Source organism: Lutra lutra, chromosome 9 (genome assembly GCF_902655055.1).
Source record: "Lutra lutra chromosome 9, mLutLut1.2, whole genome shotgun sequence".
Taxonomy (NCBI): domain Eukaryota; kingdom Metazoa; phylum Chordata; class Mammalia; order Carnivora; family Mustelidae; genus Lutra; species Lutra lutra.
Window position 1 is genome coordinate 89,044,160 of NC_062286.1, and position 21,751 is coordinate 89,065,910.

The following is a 21,751-nucleotide window of genomic DNA, read 5'->3' on the forward strand; positions in this document are numbered from 1 at the left end:
TAATTTACTTTTTTTGTCTGATTGCTGAGGCTAGGACTTCTAGTACTATGTTGAATAGCAGTGGTGATAATGGACATCCCTGCTATGTTCCTGACCTCAGAAGAAAAGCTTTTAGTTTTTCTCCATTGAGAATGATATTTGCGGTGGGTTTTTCATAGATGGCTTTGATAATATTGAGGTATGTGTCCTCTATCCCTACACTTTGAAGAGTTTTGATCAGGAAGGGATGCTATACTTTGTCAAATGCTTTTTCAGCATCTATGGAGAGTATCTTATGGTTCTTGTTCTTTCTTTTATTAATGTGTTGTATCACATTGATTGATTTGCGGATGTTGAACCAACCTTGCAACCCTGGAATAAAGCCCGCTTGGTCGTGGTGAATAATCCTTTTAATGTACTGTTGAATCCTATTGACTAGTATTTTGGTGAGAATATTCGTATCTGTGTTCATCAGGATATTGGTCTGTAGTTCTCTTTTTTGATGGGATCCTTGTCTGGTTTTAGGATCAAGGGGATGCTGGCCTCATAAAATGAGTTTGGAAGTTTTCCTTCCATTTCTATTTTTTGGAACAGTTTCAGGAGAATAGGAATTAGTTCTTTAAATGTTTGGTAGAATTCCCCCGGGAAGCCGTCTGGCCATGGGCTTTTGTTTGTTTGGAGATTTTTTATGACTGTTTCATTCTCCTTACTGGTTATGGGTCTGTTCAGGCTTTCTACTTCTTCCTGGTTCAGTTGTGGTAGTTTATATGTCTCTAAGAATGCATCCATTTCTTCCAGATTGTCAAATTTATTGGCGTAGGGTTGCTCATAGTATGTTCTTATAATTGTCTGTATTTCTTTGGTGTTCGTTGTGATCTCTCCTCTTTCATTCATGATTTTATTTATTTGGGTCCTTTCTCTTTTCTTCTTGAGAAGTCTGGCCAGGGGTTTATCAATCTTATTAATTCTTTCAAAGAACCAGCTCCTAGATTCGTTGATTTGTTCTATTGTTTTTTTGGTTTCTATTTCATTGATTTCTGCTCTGATCTTTATGATTTCTCTTCTCCTGCTGGGTTTAGGGTTTCTTTCTTGTTCTTTCTCCAGCTCCTTTAGGTGTAGGGTTAGGTTGTGTACCTGAGACCTTTCTTGTTTCTTGACAAAGGCTTGTACCGCTATATATTTTCCTCTCAGGACTGCCTTTGTTGTGTCCCACAGATTTTGAGCCGTTGTGTTTTCATTATCATTTGTTTCCATGAATTTTTTCAATTCTTCTTTAATTTCCTGGTTGACCCATTCATTCTTTAGAAGGATGCTGTTTAGTCTCCATGTATTTGGGTTCTTTCCAAATTTCCTCTAGTTATTGAGTTCTAGCTTCAGAGCATTGTGGTCTGAAAATATGCAGGGAATGATCCCAATCTTTTGATACTGGTTGAGACCTGATTTAGGACCCAGGATGTGATCTATTCTGGAGAATGTTCCATGTGCACTAGAGAAGAATGTGTATTCTGTTGCTTTGGGATGAAATGTTTTGAATATATCTGTGATGTCCATCTGGTCCAGTGTGTCATTTAGGCCTTTATTTCTTTGTTGATCTTTTGCTTGGATGATCTGTCCATTTCAGTGAGGGGAGTGTTAAAGTCCCCTACTGTTACTGTATTATTGTTGATGTGTTTCTTTGATTTTGTTATTAATTGGTTGATATAGTTGGCTGCTCCCACGTTAGGGGCATAGATATTTAAAATTGTTAGATCTTCTTGTTGGACAGTTCCTTTGAGTATGATATAGTGTCCTTCCTCATCTCTTATTATAGTCTTTGGCTTAAAATCTAATTGATCTGATATAAGGATTGCCACTCTTGCTTTCTTCTGATGTCCATTAGCATGGTAAATTCTTTTCCACCCCCTCACTTTAAATCTGGATGTGTCTTCAGGTTTAAAATGAGTTTCTTGTAGGCGACATATAGCTGGGTTTTGTTTTTTTATCCATTCTGATACCCTGTGTCTTTTGATTGGGGAATTGAGCCCATTAATATTCAGGGTAATTATTGAGAGATATGAATTTAGTGCCATTGTATTGCCTGTAAGGTGACTGTTATTGTATATTTTCTCTGTTCCTTTCTGATCTACTACTTTTAGGGATTCTCTTTGCTTAGAGGACCCCTTTTAATATTTTCTGTAGAGCTGGTTTGGTGTTTGCAAATTCTTTCAGTTTTTGTTTGTCCTGGAAGCTTTTAATCTCTCCTTCTATTTTCATTGATAGCCTTGCTGTATAGAGTATTCTTGGCTGCATGTTTTTCTCGTTTAGTGCTCTGAATATATCATGCCGTGCTTTCTGGCCTGCCAGGTGTCTGTGGATAAGTCTGCTGCCAGTCTAATATTTTTACCATTGTATGTTACAGACTTCTTTTCCCAGACTGCTTTCAGGATTTTCTCTTTTTCACTAAGACTTGTAAATTTTACTATTAGGTGATGGGGTGTGGACCTATTCTTATTGATTTTGAGGGGGGGTTCTCTGAACCTCCTGGATTTTGATGCTTGTTCCCTTTGCCATATTGGGGAAATTCTCTACAATAATTCTCTCCAATATACCTTCTGCTCCCCTCTCTCTTTCTTCTTCTTCTGGAATCCCAATTATTCTAATGTTTTTTCATCTTATGGTGTCACTTATCTCTTGAATTCTCCCCTCGTGGTCCAGGAGCTGTTTGTCCCTGTTTTGCTCAGCTTCTTTATTCTCTGTCATTTGGTCTTCTATATCGCTAATTCTTTCTTCTGCCTCATTTATCCTAGCAGTGAGAGCCTCCATTTTTTATTGCACCTCATTAATAGCTTTCTTGATTTCAACTTGGTTAGATTTTAGTTCTTTTATTTCTCCAGAAAGGGCTTTTATATCTCCAGAGGGGGTTTCTCTAATATCTTCCATGCCTTTTTCGAGCCTGGCTAGAACCTTGAGAATCATCATTCTGAACTCTAGATCTGACATATTACCAATGTCTGTATTGATTAGGTCCCTAGTCTTTGGTATGGCCTCTTGTTCTTTTTTTTTTTTTTTTTTGTGGTGAATTTTTCCGCCTTGTCATTTTGTCTAGATAAGAGTATATGAAGGAGCAAATAAAATACTAAAAGGGTGGCAACAACCCCAGGAAAATATGCTTTTACCAAATCAGAAGAGATCCCAAATCATGAGGGAGGAGAAAGGGGATGAAAAGTGGTTCAGAAAGAAAAGAAAAGAAAAAAAAAAGAAAAAATTTAAAAAAGAAAATGAATAAAAAAGAAAAAATATAAAAATGAAATATATATGTGTATATATATATATATATATATATATTAGATAAACTAGTTTAAAAACGTTAAAAAAGAAAAGGGTAAAAGTTAAAATAAATTTAGCAGAAGAAGTGAAAATATTTGAAAAAGAAAAAAAAATTAAATTAACTGCAATGCTAAAGAATCATGGGCAGAAAGCCATGAGTTCCGTGCTTTGCTTTCTCCTCCTCTGGAATTCCGCTGCTCTCCTTGGTATTGAAACTGCACTCCTTGGTAGGTGAACTTGGTCCTGGCTGGATTTCTTCTTGATCTTCTGGGGGAGGGGCCTGTTGTAGTGATTTTCAAGTGTCTTTGCCCCAGGCGGAATTGCACCGCCCCTACCGGGGCCGGGCTGACTAATCCTCTCGGGTTTGCTTTCGGGAGCTTTTGTTCCCTGAGCGCTTTCCGTAGAGTTCCGGAGAATGGGAATGAAGATGGCAGCCTCCCAGTCTCCAGCCCGGAGGAGCCAAGAGCCCGGGGCACCACTCCTCAGTGCGCCCTCAGAGAACAGCGCCCAATGACTCCCCAGCCTCCGGCCGCGCTCTGAGCTGCCCGAGCCTGCGACCGGTTCAAGGTAACCCGGAGCTTAGAGCTCCACTCCTCGGCTCTGTCTCTGTAGCCGGCTTCCCTGTTCTAATACCGGTAAGCTCTGCGACACTCAGACACCCCCGATCCTTCTGTGACCCTGCGGGACCTGAAGCCACACTGACCCTGCGTGGGCTTCACCCCAGTTAAGCCTCTGGAGCAATGTCCCTCAGTTGAACAGACTTTTAACAGTCCTGATTTTGTGCTCCGTTGCTCTGCCACTTGCCGGGAGCCGGCCCCTCCCCCCGCGGTCTATCTTCCCATCGCTTTGGATTCACTTTTCCGCCAGTCCTACCTTTCAGAAAGTGGTTGATTTTCTGTTTCTAGAATTGCTGTTCTTCTTCTCTTCGATCTCCCATTGGATTTGTAGGTTTTGCAATCTTTAGATAAGCTATCTAGCTGATCTCCTGCTACCTGAAGTAGTCTCAGTCTGCTACTTCTCCGCCATCTTGACTCCTCCTCCCATATATTTTTAAATTTTTTAATGTCTTTTTACCCCCTTTATTCTCCCCACAATTTGGGATCTTTTCTGATTTGGTTAACATACATTTTCCTGGGGTCTTTTCCACCCTTTTAGTATTTTATTCTCTCATTCATATATTCTTATCTGGATAAAATGACAAGGCGGGAGAACTCACCACAAAAAAAAAAAAAAAGGAAAAAAAGAACTAGAGGCTGTACTGAAGGCTAGGAACCTAAGCAATACAGACATTGGTAATATGTCAGACCTAGACTTCAGAATGATGATTCTCAAGGTGCTAGCTGGGCTCAAAAAAGGCATGGAAGATATTAGAGAAACCCTGTCTGGAGAAATAAAAGCCCTTTCTGGATAAATAAAAGAACTAAAATCTAATCAAGCTGAAATCAAAAAAGCTATTAATGAGGTGCAATAAGAAATGGAGTCTCTTACCGCTATGATAAATGAGGCAGAAGAGTGAATTAGTTCTATAGAAAACCAAATGACGGAGAATAAAGAAGCTGAGCAAAAGAGAGACAAACAACTACTGGACCATGAGGGGAGAATTTGAGAGATAAGTGATATCATAAGATGAAACAATATTAGAATAATTGTATTCCAGAGAAGAAGAAAGGGGAGGGGGCAGAAGGTATATTAGAGCAAATTACTGTAGAGAATTTCCCTAATATGCAAAGGGAACAAGCATCAAAATCCAGGAGGCACAGAGAACCCCCCTCAAAATCAATAAGAATAGGTTCACAGCCCATCATCTAATAGTAAAATTTACAAGTCTTAGTGACAAAGAGAAAATCCTGAAAGCACCTTGGGCTGTGATCTGCAGAGACCAGGCAGGCCAGAAAGAACTGGCATGATATATTAAGAGCAATAAATGAGAAAAATATGCACCCAAGGATACTATATCCAGCTAGGTTATCACTGAAAACAGAAGGAGAGTTAAAAAGCTTCCAGGACAAATAAAAACTAAAAGAGTTTGAAAACACCAAACCAGCCCTACCAGAAATATTAAAAGGGGTCCTATAAGCAAAGAGAGAGCCTAAAAGTAGTAGACCAGAAAGGAAAAGAGACAATATACATTAACAGTCACCTTACAGGCAATACAATGGCACTAAATTCATATCTCTGAGTAGTTACTCTGAATTACTAAACGGGCTAAATGCCTCAATCAAAAGACACAGGATATCAGAATGGATTAAAAAAAAAAAAACCATCAATATGCTGTCTGCAAGAGACTCATTTTAGACCCAAGGACACCTCCACATTTAAAGTGAGGGGGTGGAAAACAATGTACCATGCTAATAGACATCAGAAGAAAGCTGGGGTGGTAATCCTTATATCAGATCAATTGGATTTTAAGCGATAAGAGATGAGGAAGAGCACTATATCATACTCAAAGAGTTTGTCCAACAAGAAGATCTAACAATTGTAAATATCTATGTCCCTAACATGGGAAGAGCCAACTATATAATCCAATTAATAACAAACTGAAAGAAACACATTGACAATAATACAATAATAGTAGGGGACTTTAACACCCCCCCCCCCCACTCAATTGGACAGATCATCCAAGCAAAAGATCAAAAAGGAAATAAAGGCTTTAAGTGACATACTGGACCAGATGGACATCAAAGATATCTTCAGAACATTCCATCCCAAAGCAACAGAATAGACATTCTTCTCTAGTGCACATAGAACATTCTTCAGATGAGATCACATCCTGGGTCACAAATCAGGTCTCCATTTGTACCAAAAGATTGGGATCATTCCCTGCATATTTTCAAGCCACAATGCTCTGAAGCTAGAACTCAATCACAAGAGGAAAGTTGGAAGGAACTCCAATACATGGAGGCTAAAGAGCATCTCACTAAAGGATGAATGGGTCATCCAGGAAATTAAAGAAGAATTTAAAAATTCATGGAAACAAATGAAAATGAAAACACAACCATTCAAAATCTGTGGGACATTGCAAAGGTGGTCCTGAGAGGAAACTATATAGCATAAAGCCTGTCTCAAGAAACAAGAAAGGTCTCAAATACACAACCTAACCCTATACCTAAAGGAGCTGGTGAAAGAACAACAAAGAAAGCCTAAACCCAGCAGGAGAAAAGAAATAATAAAGATCAGAGCAGAAATCAATGAAATAGAAACCAAAAGAACAGTAGAACAAATTGATAAAATAAATCTGGTTCTTTGAAAGAATTAATAAGATTGATAAACCCCTGGCCAGACTTATCAAAAAGAATAGAGGAAGGAGGGGAGGAGTCAAGATGGCGGAGAAGTAGCAGGCTGAGACTACTTCCGGTAGCGGGAGATCAGCTAAATAGCTTATCTAAAGATTGCAAACACCTACAAATCCAACGGGAGATTGAAGAGAAGAAGAACAGCAATTCTAGAAACAGAAAATCAACCACTATCTGAAAGGTAGGACTGGCGGAGAAGTGAATCCAAAGCGACGGGAAGATAGACCACGGGGGGAGGGGCCGGCTCCCGGCGAGTGGCGGAGCAACGGAGCACAAAATCGGGACTTTTAAAAGTCTGTTCCGCTGAGGGACATCGCTCCAGAGGCTTAACTGGGGTGAAGCCCGGGCGGGGTCAGCGCGGCCTCAGGTCCCGCAGGGTCGCAGAAGGATCGGGGGTGTCTGAGTGTCGCAGAGCTTACCGGTATTAGAACAGGGAAGCCGGCTACAGAGACAGAGCCGAGGAGTGACTCTCAGCTTGGGGTTGCCTTGAACCGGTCGCAGGCTCGGTCAGCTGGGAGCGCGGCCGGAGGCAGGGTGACGGGAGTCATTGGGCGCTGTTCTCTGAGGGCGCACTGAGGAGTGGGGCCCCGGGCTCTCGGCTCCTCTGGGCCGGACCGGGAGGCTGCCATCTTCATTCCCGTCTTCCGGAACTCTACGGAAAGCGCTCAGGGAACAAAAGCTCCCGAAAGCAAACCCAGCAAACCCGAGCGGATTACTCAGCCCGGACCCGGGTAAGGGTGGTGCAACTCCGCCTGGGGCAAAGACGCTTGAGAATCACTACAACAGGCCCCTCCCCCAGAAGATCAACGGGAAACCCAGCCAGGACCAAGTTCACCTACCAAGGAGTGCAGTTTCATTACCAAGGAGAGCGGCAGAATTCCAGAGGAGAAGAAAGCAAAGCACGGAACTCATGGCTTTCTCCCCATGATTTTTTAGCCTTGCAGTTAATTTAATTTTTTTTTCTTTTTCAATTTTTTTTCTTTTTCTCTTCTTCTGCTAAATTTTTTTAACTTTTACCGTTTTCTTTTTTAACGTTTTTTAAATAGTTTATCTAATATATATATATATATTTTTTTTTTCCTCTTTTTTATATTTTTTCTTTATCGGCATTCTTTTTTTAATAGTTTCTTTCTTTTTTCTTTTTTCTTTCTGAACCCCTTTATATCCCCTTTCTCCCCCCTCACGATTTGGGATCTCTTCTGATTTGGCTAAAGCATATTTTCCTGGGGTTGTTGCCACCCTTTTAGTATTTTACTGGCTCCTTCATATACTCTTATCTGGACAAAATGACAAGGCGGAAAAATTCACAACAAAAAAAAGAACAAGAAGCAGGACCAAAGGCTAGGGACCTAATCAATACAGACATTGGTTATATGTCAGATATAGAGTTCAGAATGACGATTCTCAAGGTTCTAGCCGGGCTTGAAAAAGGCATGGAAGATATTAAAGCAACCCTCTCGGGAGATATAAAAGCCCTTTCTGGAGAAATAAAAGAACTAAAATCTAACCAAGTTGAAATCAAAAAAGCTATTAATGAGGTGCAATCAAAAATGGAGGCTCTCACTGCTAGGATAAATGAGGCAGAAGAAAGAATTAGCGATATAGAAGACCAAATGACAGAAAATAAAGAAGCTGAGCAAAAGAGGGACAAACAGCTACTGGACCACGAGGGGAGAATTCGAGAGATAAGTGACACCATAAGACGAAACAACATTAGAATAATTGGGATTCCAGAAGAAGAGGAAACAGAGAGGGGAGCAGAAGGTATGTTGGAGAGAATTATTGGAGAGAATTTCCCCAATATGGCAAAGGGAACAAGCATCAAAATCCAGGAGGTTCAGAGAACCCCCCTCAAAATCAATAAGAATAGGTCCACACCCTGTCACCTAATAGTAAAATTTGCAAGTCTTAGTGACAAAGAAAAGATCCTGAAAGCAGCCCGGGAAAAGAAGTCTGTAACGTACAATGGTAAAAATATTAGATTGGCAGAAGACTTATCCACAGAGACCTGGCAGGCCAGAAAGAGCTGGCATGATATATTCAGAGTACTAAATGAGAAAAACATGCAGCCAAGAATACTATATCCAGCTAGGCTATCATTGAAAATAGAAGGAGAGATTAAAAGCTTCCAGGACAAACACAAACTGAAAGAATTTGCAAACACCAAACCAGCTCTACAGGAAATATTGAAAGGGGTCCTCTAAGCAAAGAGAGACCCTAAAGGTAGTAGATCAGAAAGGAACAGAGACAATATACAATAACAGTCACCTTACAGGCAATACAATGGCACTAAATTCATATCTCTCAATACTTACCCTGAATGTTAATGGGGTAAATGCCCCAATCAAAAGACACAGGGTATCAGAATGGATAAAAAAACAAAACCCAGCTATATGTTGCCTACAAGAAACTCATCTTAAACCCGAAGACACCTCCAGATTTAAAGTGAGGGGGTGGAAAAGAATTTACCATGCTAATCATCAGAAGAAAGCAGGAGTGGCAATCCTTATATCAGATCAATTAGATTTTAAGCCAAAGACTATAATAAGAGATGAGGAAGGACACTATATCATACTCAAAGGAACTGTCCAACAAGAAGATCTAACAATTTTAAATATCTATGCCCCTAACGTGGGAGCAGCCAACTATATAAACCAAAAAATAACAAAATCAAAGAAACACATCGACAATAATACAATAATAGTAGGGGATTTTAACACTCCCCTCACTGAAATGGACAGATCATCCAAGCAAAAGATCAACAAGGAAATCAAGGCCTTAAATGACACACTGGACCAGATGGACATCACAGATATATTCAGAACTTTTCATCCCAAAGCAACAGAATACACATTCTTCTCTAGTGCACATGGAACATTCTCCAGAATAGATCACATTCTTGGTCCTAAATCAAGTCTCAACCGGTATCAAAAGATTGGGATCATTCCTTGCATATTTTCAGACCACAACGCTCTGAAGCTAGAACTCAATCACAAGAGCAAATTTGGAAAGAACCCAAATACATGGAGACTAAACAGCATCCTTCTAAAGAATGAATGGGTCAACCAGGAAATTAAAGAAGAATTGAAAAAATTCATGGAAACAAATGATAATGAAAACACAACGGTTCAAAATCTGTGGGACACAACAAAGGCAGTCCTGAGAGGAAAATATATAGCGGTACAAGCCTTAGTCAAGAAACAAGAAAGGTCTCAGGTACACAACCTAACCCTACACCTAAAGGAGCTGGAGAAAGAACAAGAAAGAAACCCTAAACCCAGCAGGAGAAGAGAAATCATAAAGATCAGAGCAGAAATCAATGAAATAGAAACAAACAAAAAAAACAATAGAACAAATCAATGAAACTAGGAGCTGGTTCTTTGAAAGAATTAATAAGATTGATAAACCCCTGGCCAGACTTCTCAAAAAGAAAAGAGAAAGGACCCAAATAAATAAAATCATGAATGAGAGAGGAGAGATCACAACGAACACCAAAGGAATACAGACAATTATAAGAACATACTATGAGCAACCCTACGCCAACAAATTTGACAATCTGGAAGAAATGGATGCATTCTTAGAGACATATAAACTACCACAACGAACCAGGAAGAAGTAGAAAGCCTGAACAGACCCATAACCAGTAAGGAGATTGAAACAGTCATCAAAAATCTCCAAACAAACAAAAGCCCAGGGCCAGATGGCTTCCCGGGGGAATTCTACCAAACATTTAAAGAAGAACTAATTCCTATTCTCCTGAAACTGTTCCAAAAAATAGAAATAGAAGGAAAACTTCCAAACTCATTTTATGAGGCCAGCATCACCTTGATCCCAAAACCAGACAAGGATCCCATCAAAAAAGAGAACTACAGACCAATATCCTTGATGAACACAGATTCAAAAATTCTCGCCAAAATACTAGCCAATAGGATTCAACAGTACATTAAAAGGATTATTCACCACGACCAAGTGGGATTTATTCCAGGGCTGCAAGGTTGGTTCAACATCCGCACATCAATCAATGTGATACAACACATTAATAAAAGAAAGAACAAGAACCATAAGATACTCTCCATAGATGCTGAAAAAGCATTTGACAAAGTACAGCATCCCTTCCTGTTCAAAACTCTTCAAAGTGAAGGGAGAGAGGGCACATACCTCAATTTTATCAAAGCCATCTATGAAAAACCCACCGCAAATATCATTCTCAATGGAGAAAAACTGAAAGCTTTTCCGCTAAGGTCAGGAACACGACAGGGATGTCCGTTATCACCACTGCTATTCAACATAGTACTAGAAGTCCTAGACTCAGCAATCAGACAACAAAAGGAAATTAAAGGCATCCAAATCGGCAAAGAAGAAGTCAAACTATCACTCTTCGCAGATGATATGATACTCTATGTGGAAAACCCAAAAGACTCCACTCCAAAACTGCTAGAACTTGTACAGGAATTCAGTAAAGTTTCAGGATATAAAATCCATGCACAGAAATCAGTTGCATTTCTCTACACCAACAACAAGACAGAAGAAAGAGAAATTAAGGAGTCCATCCCATTTACAATTGCACCCAAAAGTATAAGATACCTAGCAATAAACCTAACCAAAGAGGCTAAGAATCTATACACAGAAAACTATAAAGTACTCATGAAAGAAATTGAGGAAGACACAAAGAAATGGAAAAATGTTCCATGCTCCTGGATTGGAAGAATAAATATTGTGAAAATGTCTATGCTACCTAAAGCAATCTACACATTTAATGCAATTCCTATCAAAGTACCATCCATTTTTTTCAAAGAAATGGAACAAATAATCCTAAAATTCATATGGAACCAGAAAAGACCTCGAATAGCCAAAGCAATATTGAAAAAGAAAGCCAAAGTTGATGGCATCCATAGTATTCTTTGATGATTATTTTAAATTCTTTGGTATCTATTAGTATTTTCCTTTTTTTATTCTGAATTTTGTAAATCTGTGTCTTTTTTCACCTTTCTTAGCTTTTGGTGGAGGTTAATATATCTTAGCAATCTTTTCAAAGGTCCAGATTCTGGCTTGGTTTTATTTATTTTTTAGTTGCTACTGCTTTGGTCTACTTGTTTATTTAATTCTGCCCTGAATTTTTTTTTCTTTCTTTCTTTCTTTCTTTTTTTTGTATTTGTTCTATTGTTCATTCTCTAAACTCTTGAGTCAAAACCTTAGCTCATTTATTTTTAATTGTTATTTGTTTCTGATAAATGTGTTCAGAGCTATAAATTTTATTCTTAAGGCTGTTTTAGCTGCCTCAAATTCTGTCATGTACTTTTCTCTTTATCATTCATTTCTAAGTATTTTACAATTTCCTCTATATTTTCTTATTTTCCCAAGGGTTATTGAGTATGATGCCATTTACTTTCCAGGGGCACAAGGCTTTAATTGTATTTCCTTGATAATTTATCACTTTAATCCATTGTTTTATGATAATATTGTATATAATGTTGATTTTTGGTGGTTGTGTTGAGGCTCTCTTTCTGATTCAGTAAATGGTAAATTGTTAAAATGCTTAAAAAAAAAGAATAGAGGAAGGACAAAATAAATAAAATCATGAATGAAAGAGGAGAGATCACAACCAACACCTAAGAAATACAAACAATTATAAGAACATATTATGAGTAACTATATGCCAGCAAATTTGACAATCTGGAAGAAATGGATGCATTCATAGAGACATATAAACTACTAAAACTGAATCAGGAAGAAATAGAAAACCTGGACAGACCCATAACCAGTAAGGAGATTGAAGCAGTCATCAAAAATCTCCCAACAAACAAGAGCCCAGGGACAGATGGCTTCCCAGGGGAATTCTACCAAACATTTAAAGAATTAATTCCTATTCTCCTTAAACTGTACCAAAAAATAGAAATTGAAGGAAAACTTCCAAACTCATTTTATGAGGCCAGCATTACCTTGATCCTAACACCAGACAAAGACACCTTCAAAAAAGAGAATTACAGACTAATATCCTTGATGAACACAGATGCAAAAATTCTCACCAAAATACTAGCCAATAGGATTCAACAGTACATTAAAAGGATTATTCACCATGACCAAGTGAGATTTATTCCTGCTGCAATGTTGGTTCTACATCCACAAATCAATCAATGTGATACAACACAAGAGTAAAAGAAAGAACAAGAACCATATGACACTCTCAATAGATGCTGAAAAAGCATTTGACAAAGTATAGCATCTTTTCCTGGTCAAAACTCTTCAAAGTGTAGAGATAGAGGGTACCTTCCTCAAGATCATCAAAGCCATCTATGAACAACCCACAGTGAAAATATCATTCTCAATGGGGAAAAACTGAGATCTTTTCCACTAAGTTCAGGAACATGGCAAGGATGTCCATTATGACCACTGCTATTCCAACATAGTACTAGAAGTCCTAGCTTCAACACTCAAACAACAAAAAGAAGTTAAAGGCATCCAAATTGGCAAAGGAGAAGCCAAACTATCACTCTTTGCAGATGATATGATACTTTATGTGGAAAACCCAAAACTCCACTCCAAAACTGTTAGAACTCATACAGTAATTCAGTAAAGTGTCATGATATAAAATCAATGCACAGAAATCAGTTGCATTTCTATACACCAACAACAAGACAGAAGAAAGAGAAATTAAGGAATCAATCCCATTTACAATTGCACCCAAAATCATAAGAGACCTAGGAATAAATCTAACCAAAGAGGCAAAGAATCTGTACTCAGGAAACTATAAAGTACTCATGAAAGAAATTAAGGAATACATGAAGAAATGGAAAAATGTTCCATGCTCATGGATTGGAAGAACAAATATTTGTGAAAATGTCTATGCTACCTAAAGCAATCTACATGTTTAATGCATTTTTTTTCAAAGAAAATGGAACAAATAATCCTAAAATTTATATGGAATCAGAAAAGGCCTCAAATAGCCAGAGGAATGTTGAAAAAGAAAGCCAAAGTTGGTGGCATCGCAATTCCAGACTTCAAGCTCTATTACAAAGCTGTCATCATCAAGACAGCATGGTACTGGCACAAAAATAGAGACATAGATCAGCGGAACAGAATAGAGAGCCCAGAACTAGACCTTCAACTCTATGGTCAACTACTCTTCGACAAAGCAGGAAACAATGTCCAATGGAAAAAAGACAGTCTCTTCAACAAATGGTGTTGGGAAAATTGGACAGCCACATGCAGAAAAATGAAACTGGACCATTTCCTTACACCACACACAACAATAGACTCAAAATGGGTGAAGGACCTCAATGTAAGAAAGGAATCCATCCAAATCCTTGAGGAGAACAGCAACCTCTTCGACCATAGCTGCAGCCACTTCTTCCTAGAAACATTGCCAAAGGCAAGGGAAGCAAGGGCAAAAAAGAACTATTGGGACTTCCTCAAGATCATAAGCTTTTGCACAGCAAAGGAAACAGTCAACAAAACTAAAAGACAAATAGTGTCAGTTGACAAATTCTGTCAGTTGACAGAATGGGAGAAGATATTTGCAAATGACATTAGATAAAGGGCTAATATCCAGAATCTATAAAGAACTTACCAAACTCAAGCCCAAAGAACAAATAATCTAATCAAGAAATGGGCAGAGGGCATGAATAGACATTTTTGCAAAGAAGACATCCAGATGGCCAACAGACACATGAAAATATGCTCAACATCCTTCAGAATCACAGAAATACAATCAAAACCACAATGAGATACCACCTCACACCAGTCAGAATGACTAAAATTAACAAGACAGGAAATGACAGATGCTGGAGAGGATTTGGGGAAAGGGGAACACTCCTACACTGTTGGTGGGAATGCAAGCTGGTGCAGCCACTCTGGAAAACAGCACAGAGGTTCCTCAAAAAGTTGAAAATAGAGCTATCCTATGACCCAGCAATCACACTACTGGGTATTTACCCTAAAGATACAAATGTAGTGATCCAAAGGGGCATGTGCACCCGAAAGTTTATAGCAGCAATGTCCACAATAGCCAAACTATGGAAAGAACCTTGATGTCCATCAGCAGATGAATGGATAAAGAAAATGTGGTATCTATATACAATGGAATACTATGCGACCATCAAAATAAATGAAATCTTGCCATTTGCAATGATGTGGATGAAACTAGCAGGTATTATGCTGAGTGAAATAAGTCAATCAGAGAAAGACAATTATCATATGATCTCCCTGATATGAGGAATTTGAGAGGCAAAGTGGGGGCTTGGGGGGTAGAGAAGGAAAGAGTGAAACAAAATGGGATTGGGAGGGAGACAAACCCTAAGAGACTCTTAATCTCACAAAACAAACTGAGTGTTTCCTGGGGGCGGGGGCGGGGTATGGAGAGGGTGGTTGGGTTATGGACATTGGGGAGGGTATGTGCTATGGTGAGTGCTGTGAAGTGTGTAAACTGGTATCCCTGGGCTGATAATACACTATATGCTAATTTAAAAAAATTTTTTTAAGAAGATTAAGCAAAAAACTTCAACCAGAGGTTTCAAATACAGCTTAATCCAGAGACTCAAAAAAAAAAAAAAAAAGTTCCTTCTCATGGTCCACCATTCTCATTTCTGTCAATATAGATTGATTTTGCCTGTTCTTGGACTTCATATAAATGAAATCATACAGTATGTACCTTCTTGTGTCTGGTCACACAATGTAATATTTCGAGATTCCTTCATGGGGCTGTGTCTGTAGTTCATTCCTTTTCGTTTCTGTGCAGTAGTCCATCATGTGAATATTCCACAGGTGTGGCCAAGGTACCAGTGCGTTTGCATAAATTGTCTGCCCGAGCTAGGAGCCTACCCCCTGCACAGAGCACCCCAGGGCCCTTTTCAGAGCAGAGAGCTGCAGTGGGTGGGTATACACTGAAGGGGAGGTGAAGTAACGCAGGCATGTTGTTCGGTCACAAACTTTCAGAGTAACAACCTCGTCTTGATTTTTCTCTTCTAGGTACTGTGGGGGATTGGAAAAACCACTTCACTGTGGCTCAGAATGAGAGATTTGATTAAATCTATAGGCAAAAGATGAAAGGAACATCAATAAAGTTTTTGACAGAACTCTGAGCAACATGTTCATAGAAAGTGGATGACAAGAATGGGGAAACGATCTTCAGTTCTTCAGCCCAGCCCAAAGAATCTCTGAAAGCATTTCATAAAAGTATACAATTATGGCACCACTGTCTTTGTGATTATCAACAGTGTGTACCAGCTTTATTTTTTAGAAGGATCATGTTCAGTGCTTATTTTCTCAACCATTCTTTCCAAAGTAAGAAATAAAGTGGCTTAATAAACAAAATAAAATATAAGACTTGAATACTGCAAGGATTTTTTAAGTCTCCATTATTCTGGAAAGTGCATCCTACTTTTTTAGTCTGTAATATAAAACATCTTGGGCACAAGTATGCAAATATTAGGTTACATCTATATTGATAATATGAAATCTCTGATATCTGTCCCAGCCATTCAAAGAAAACTCCAAAAGTGCTAGGTTCTAAGGTTCCACCTGATTACTATGGAAGGGACTCCTTGAGGGCAGTCCTGATGCAGTCAGCCTTGAGAAAACATGTTCCAAATGCCATCCCCAGTGGTGAGGAAGAAAAGGGAAGCAGATGGAGGGGGATGTCAGAAGACAAAAACCTGATTAGGAGTCATAGTTCTTAATTACGGAAACAGAAAACAGAAAGTTCAAGGGTGTCCATTCAGGGGTCTGAGTTGTATCCTGGTAAAAACAGAAAACACAGACAGAGAAGCAACATCGACAAAGTTAGCTCAGGCATAGTTGTCAGACTTAGAGATAGTCTCAGCTGCAAAGCTGTGCCCTCTAAAGGCCTGCATTACCAAGCTATGTGCCCTTTTCATTGATTTCCCATATTTACCCTGCTGTAGCCCTGTTGCTCCATATCTATTTATAGATTTACTTGTCTATGTCCCCCCACTTGATCATAAATTCTTTAATATTTGGTTTCATGTCTTATTCAACATTTTATTCCCAGCATGTAATGCCGTGCATGGTACATAACAGGTGTCCAGCAAATACTTGGTAAATAAGCAAATGAATGCATAGATGAATAACTACAAGAAGGTGTGCACATTTCAGGTCACAAATTCCCCACTTTGAGTCCCAGCTGGTAGCATTCCAAAGCTGAGCAGTTTGCCTCAGGAGAACGCAATAAGAGGCTGAATAAAATTCTGACTGCTTTTTATTATCACCCTCTTCTGACAGTTCTAGACAATGCCGACAATAAAATACCCTGGGGTAAAGGGGGAAGATCTCATATCAGCCCTAAATTCTATTTATTTTTATTTATATAGTTAATCTATTTTGAGATGGGGGCACAGAGGGAGAGGGACAGAGAGAATCCCAAGCAAGCTCCAAACCCAGCAAGGGGCCCCACATGGGGCTCAGTCTCATGACCCTGAGATCACGACCTGAGCTAAAATTAAGAGTCAGACGCCTAACCCACTGAGCCACCTAGGCTCCCCTATTAGCCCTAAATTCTAAACAATTATCTGGTTACTACCAAGTTTTAGTCATATCTATGTAACTTCATATTAGCACCTTTTTACTGTGTAAAAAAGTTGTCTATATCCCCACAGTTGGCAATTTTAGATTGTAAGTATTTTTTGCTGTTTGGTTTCCTGTCTATTTAACTCTGTTTGGAAGTTAATTCAAAGAACAGGCAGGCGTAGAGCCAGCCTCTGTAACTATCAAACAGATGCAGCCAGGCCTGCTTCCTTTCAGGGTAAGTTCGTTACAGTTCAGGATCCTTCAAGTTCACTTCAGATACAATTTGTGTCCCTGCTGTGTAGGAGTACCCCTGTGTTTAAACAGTAGTAGACTCAGAACAAACAATGATAGCACAGTGATTGTAAGAACAAATAAGCAAAATCCGAATTTCTTCAATTCTGCCATTTTTTGTGACTGGAGTTTTATATGTATTCAGAATTTAAAATAGTGAAATTTAAAGAAGTGGGAACTGCAAGGTATAAAATTTTTGTTTAGTAAATGCAAAGTTTTGTTGTTAGAGGAAATAGTTCGCTGATTTTGAGTAATATCTTTAAAATGGAAATTTACTCTCTTTAATTGTTGTTAACAGTTTTAAAACTCAAAAGTGAATCAAGAAAATGAAACATTACATCAGTGGTATGACTTAGTAACTGAACTGTATAGGAAATGTAAGTCATCTTCAGTCAGAACACTTCCTCCCACCAGAAGAATACTTATAGAAATTTTCAACAAAAGAAAACTATGGTAAAACTATGCAGAATTCCAATGAAGATTAATTTATACAGAAGAAGGGGGATGAGAAGAAAGGAAGGAAAAAGGAAAGATAAAAAGGAAAGAAACAACAAAAAGAAAAGACAAATTACCTAACCCCAATGACCAGTTTAAATAGTTTCAGGCCCTTAATCCACTTACCAAGAAAGTTAGAATGCCACTCAGCCCATTCACAATGATATGTATTCTTAGGTCTTCTGGTAAACCATTTCAAACTATCCCAGGAGTCAAGACACCAATATCTCCTGTTGTGCTTAGTCATGATGTAATAAATTAGAAATTACAGTGCCCCAGCTATAATCAGCAGCACTGCAAATGAAATCATATCCACTGCCTTCCCAAACTCTCTTTACAGTGAGACATTTGCTTCCCAGCAAGCTGGCAGATAAAACCACCCCCAACTCAGACAAGCTTGCATTCACATTGCTACAAGCTTCTATATTTCTGAACATCTCTAGTGAGATAACCTACATTGTCTAAAATGAAATATTCTGCTCTCTCTTTGGGTTTGTTTGTTTGTTTGTTTGTTTGTTTGTTTTAGACTACCATTTCCCATGAAGCACCTGGGTGGCTCAGTCGGTTAAGCATCTGCCTGCCTTCGGCTCAGGTCATGGTCCCAGGGTCCTGGGATCAAGCCCTATGTCAGGCTCCCTTAGGGAGCCTACTTCTCCCTCTCCCTCTGCTCCCCTGCTCCTGCCCTCTTGCTCACTCTCTCTATCTCAAATAAATAAATAAAATCTTAAAAAAAAAAAAAGAATACCATTTCCCAATGGTCACAGAGCAGAAAGGCCAAATTCAGCATCCCAAAATGGATGATATACTGGGAATTTAGTTGACCAAAGCCATGTATGTCTTTTAGGATGAAATCCAGTACTTCCAGACTGGGTCTAATGATCTCATTGCCATTCATCCTAAAGCAGGTGTGCAAAATTGCTCAGGAGCTCAGGAAGATAGGAAGTCAAAGACCCAAGTCTTTTCACGTATATACCCTCATGTGTAACATAGGGTTAATACTTGTACATGTCACCTCTAATGTTCTGGTTATTCCCCTTGGCAGAGCAAGTGCCAGTTGAATAGTGATAGGCAATATGCATCAAAACACAAAGTACAGGCACATATGCACACACACATACACATGCATGCACACACACAAAACATAGAGAGTCAGGCAGCAGTGTCAGCTGCCTCTGCCCAGGAGTGAGAGAAGTATATGCAGAAGTAAATTTTCCTAAACCTCTTCCCTAAACCTGACCCTGAGGATTCCCTCAACTCTGTTTCCTTATCATCTTATTTTATTTTAGATTTTTTCCTCATATCTTCCTCCTTCTTCCATTAGCTCCTGATTATGGAAGAGGCAGAGAAGAAATAAATCTATTTCCTAGTCAGTTGGTGGTGTGTATGAAGTAGTAAAAGTGAGCCTGCCCCACACACTTGAAAAAATGTTCTAATTCCTCTGGCTTTCATCTCCTTACATCCATAGTGAGGAAGTGGAAGAGAATGTTCTGAGATACTTGCATTCTTTGTTTTAATAAAAATTTACTGAATTTTACAGTATGCTATGCATGACTGGACACCTGAAGATGAGTAGAAAAATAGTCCTTACTCCCACATGTAAGAGAGGCTAAGATATGGATCAGGGGAAAGAGAAAGTCCTTCAGTCTCAGACTTTTCCACTTATAAGTTGTGACAAATTAATTAACCTCTCTGGGCCACCCATGTTACCCAGGTCCCTAGCTTGAGCATCTGGGAGCATGGTGGATTTAGTCTTCCTTGGGGAATTAAGAGGCACCCACAAAATATGTTAGTGGAGATACGATCCAAAGAGATTGTTGGACTGGAGAAGTAAATAGGAGAGTCACCAGACCACAGCCAGGAAATGAAGCCATGAGAGAAGCTGCAATTGACCCTGAAGAGCATATTGATTGAGGAAAAGGCCATCCTGTGGAAGCAGAGTACATTGATCCATATTGATCCAAGCTCCCAGATAAAGGGAAATGCAAAAAAAGCAAGGGCATTGAGAACCCTGGCAAGAGTAGCTGCAGGGATGAAGGCAGAAAGGAGGGACAGATTAAGAGAAAGAGAGGTAATGACGGGAATTTATGGCAGTGATGTGTGTTGGATGAAGAGAAGAAAGTAGAATCGGGCAGGCTGTTAGAGAAGAGTATCTCTCTGTGACCACAGCTCCCAGGACATGCAGGGGTAACCTAGTTAGTGCCAGAGTATTCTCCTTCATCCAGCAAATAAAACCATCTAAACAGAAACATCTTCAAATGAAATTTCTTAAACAGATATAAATAAAGTAAAATCAGTTCACAGATTTAGAAAAGGCCAATAGAATGCCTTCCCATGGGTCACTAAAGCTCATCTTCCAATTGATGCTGCCATCCATTTGGGGGAAAAAACTGTAAGGTAAGAAACAGGAAAAAAAAAGTGCTGTTTTATGAAAATTAGTCCATTTAATTTAAAAGATTCTGGATCTGTGAAAATTTAGTCTGAGCTTGTTCGCCTTTTGTAACAGCTAAGAAAAATGTCTTGCTAAACTATTAATTGTATAAACAAGATTTCAAAAAGAATGTTATAACCCAGTTACAATTTACAGGATTAAAAGGTACTGAAGTACTCTCATATGTTCATTATTTCTACACAAATCAATGTCTCTATATGCTTACTGATAAACTGTGATATGCACAATTAATGCCCTGCTGCTAATTGTAGAGAACACTTAGACTCTATTAAGTAAAATTGGTTAAGAACCCTTCTTAAAAAGATTGATTAATGGTTATCCTAACTCATCAAATGTAATTTAATGTAACACTTCATTATTGTTTTGAAGTAATTCTGAAATTTAGCTTGTCCTTTAACTTGTATGTCTTCCCTTTCCACTTGTTCAAATTTATGTGTTATTCCAAGTTGTTATCAGGTCCCTTAAAGGAGCCCCAGGAATGGCCTTGGGTACCATGTTGCTGGCTACTTATACCCCATAACATATTATAGTTTACAATGGAATATAAAACCCCTTGACCACTGGGCCAATAGGCAGCTCTGAGATCCCAGGGCAATGTCAATTCACAGCATTCAGGGTATGTGAGGGGTTGGGATAATTGGACAATAGACATTAAGGAGGGTACTTGATGTAATGAGCACTGGGTTTTATATACAACTGGTGAATCACTAAATTCTACCCCAAAATTAATAATATACTATATGTTAACTAACTTGAATTAAACTAAAACCAAAAGAAATTTCACAACATTCAAGAATCTGAATCCCAGGGGCCCCTGGGTAGCTCAGTAGGTTAAGCCTCTGCCTTCAGCTCAGGTCATGATCTCAGGGTCCTGGGATCGAGCCCTGCATCGTTGGGCTCTCTGCTAGGCAGGAAGCCTGCTTCCCCGCCGCCACTCTCTGCCTGCTGCTCTACCTACTTGTGATCTCTCTCTCTCTCTGTGTCAAACAAATAAATAAAAATCTTTAAAATAAAAAAAATTTAAAAAAAATAAAGGAATCTGAGTCCCAGTAGCTTCCATGGCCCTTAGAAATCCTTCCATGGTCTATGGAGAAACTAGCCCTTAGAAAGGGTGATTAAATAGAAATAACCAACTGCTGTGCCTCAGATATTTTAAAAACCAATATCTTCCTGTCTGAATTGGAATCCATCCCTTCTTTCCAGCTCAGTCACCGTCACTTCCAATTACTCTGCCTTTTTTTTTTTAAGATTACTTATTTATTTATTTGTCAGAGAGAGAGAGCACGGGCAGGGCGAGTGGGAGAGGGGAAAGCAGGCTCCCCATTGAGCATGGAGCCCAATGCAGCACTCAGTACCAGGACTCCAGATTCATGACCTATGCTGAAGGCACATGCTTAACCAACTGAGCCACGCAGGA

At 39.1% G+C, this 21,751-nt stretch overlaps 1 protein-coding gene across 1 annotated transcript in view; it reads left to right on the top strand.

Moving 5' to 3' along the window:
* The window catches only part of LOC125109303 (sulfotransferase 1C2-like), a 38,180-nt gene extending 22,267 nt beyond the window's left edge, over positions 1 to 15,913 (top strand). The window contains exon 6 of the mRNA XM_047746154.1: positions 15,543 to 15,913. Within this exon, the coding sequence (XP_047602110.1) occupies positions 15,543 to 15,601 (59 nt within the window). The 3' untranslated portion in view covers positions 15,602 to 15,913. The remainder of the gene's footprint in view (positions 1 to 15,542) is intronic.
* Positions 15,914 to 21,751: the final 5,838 nt, after the last annotated feature.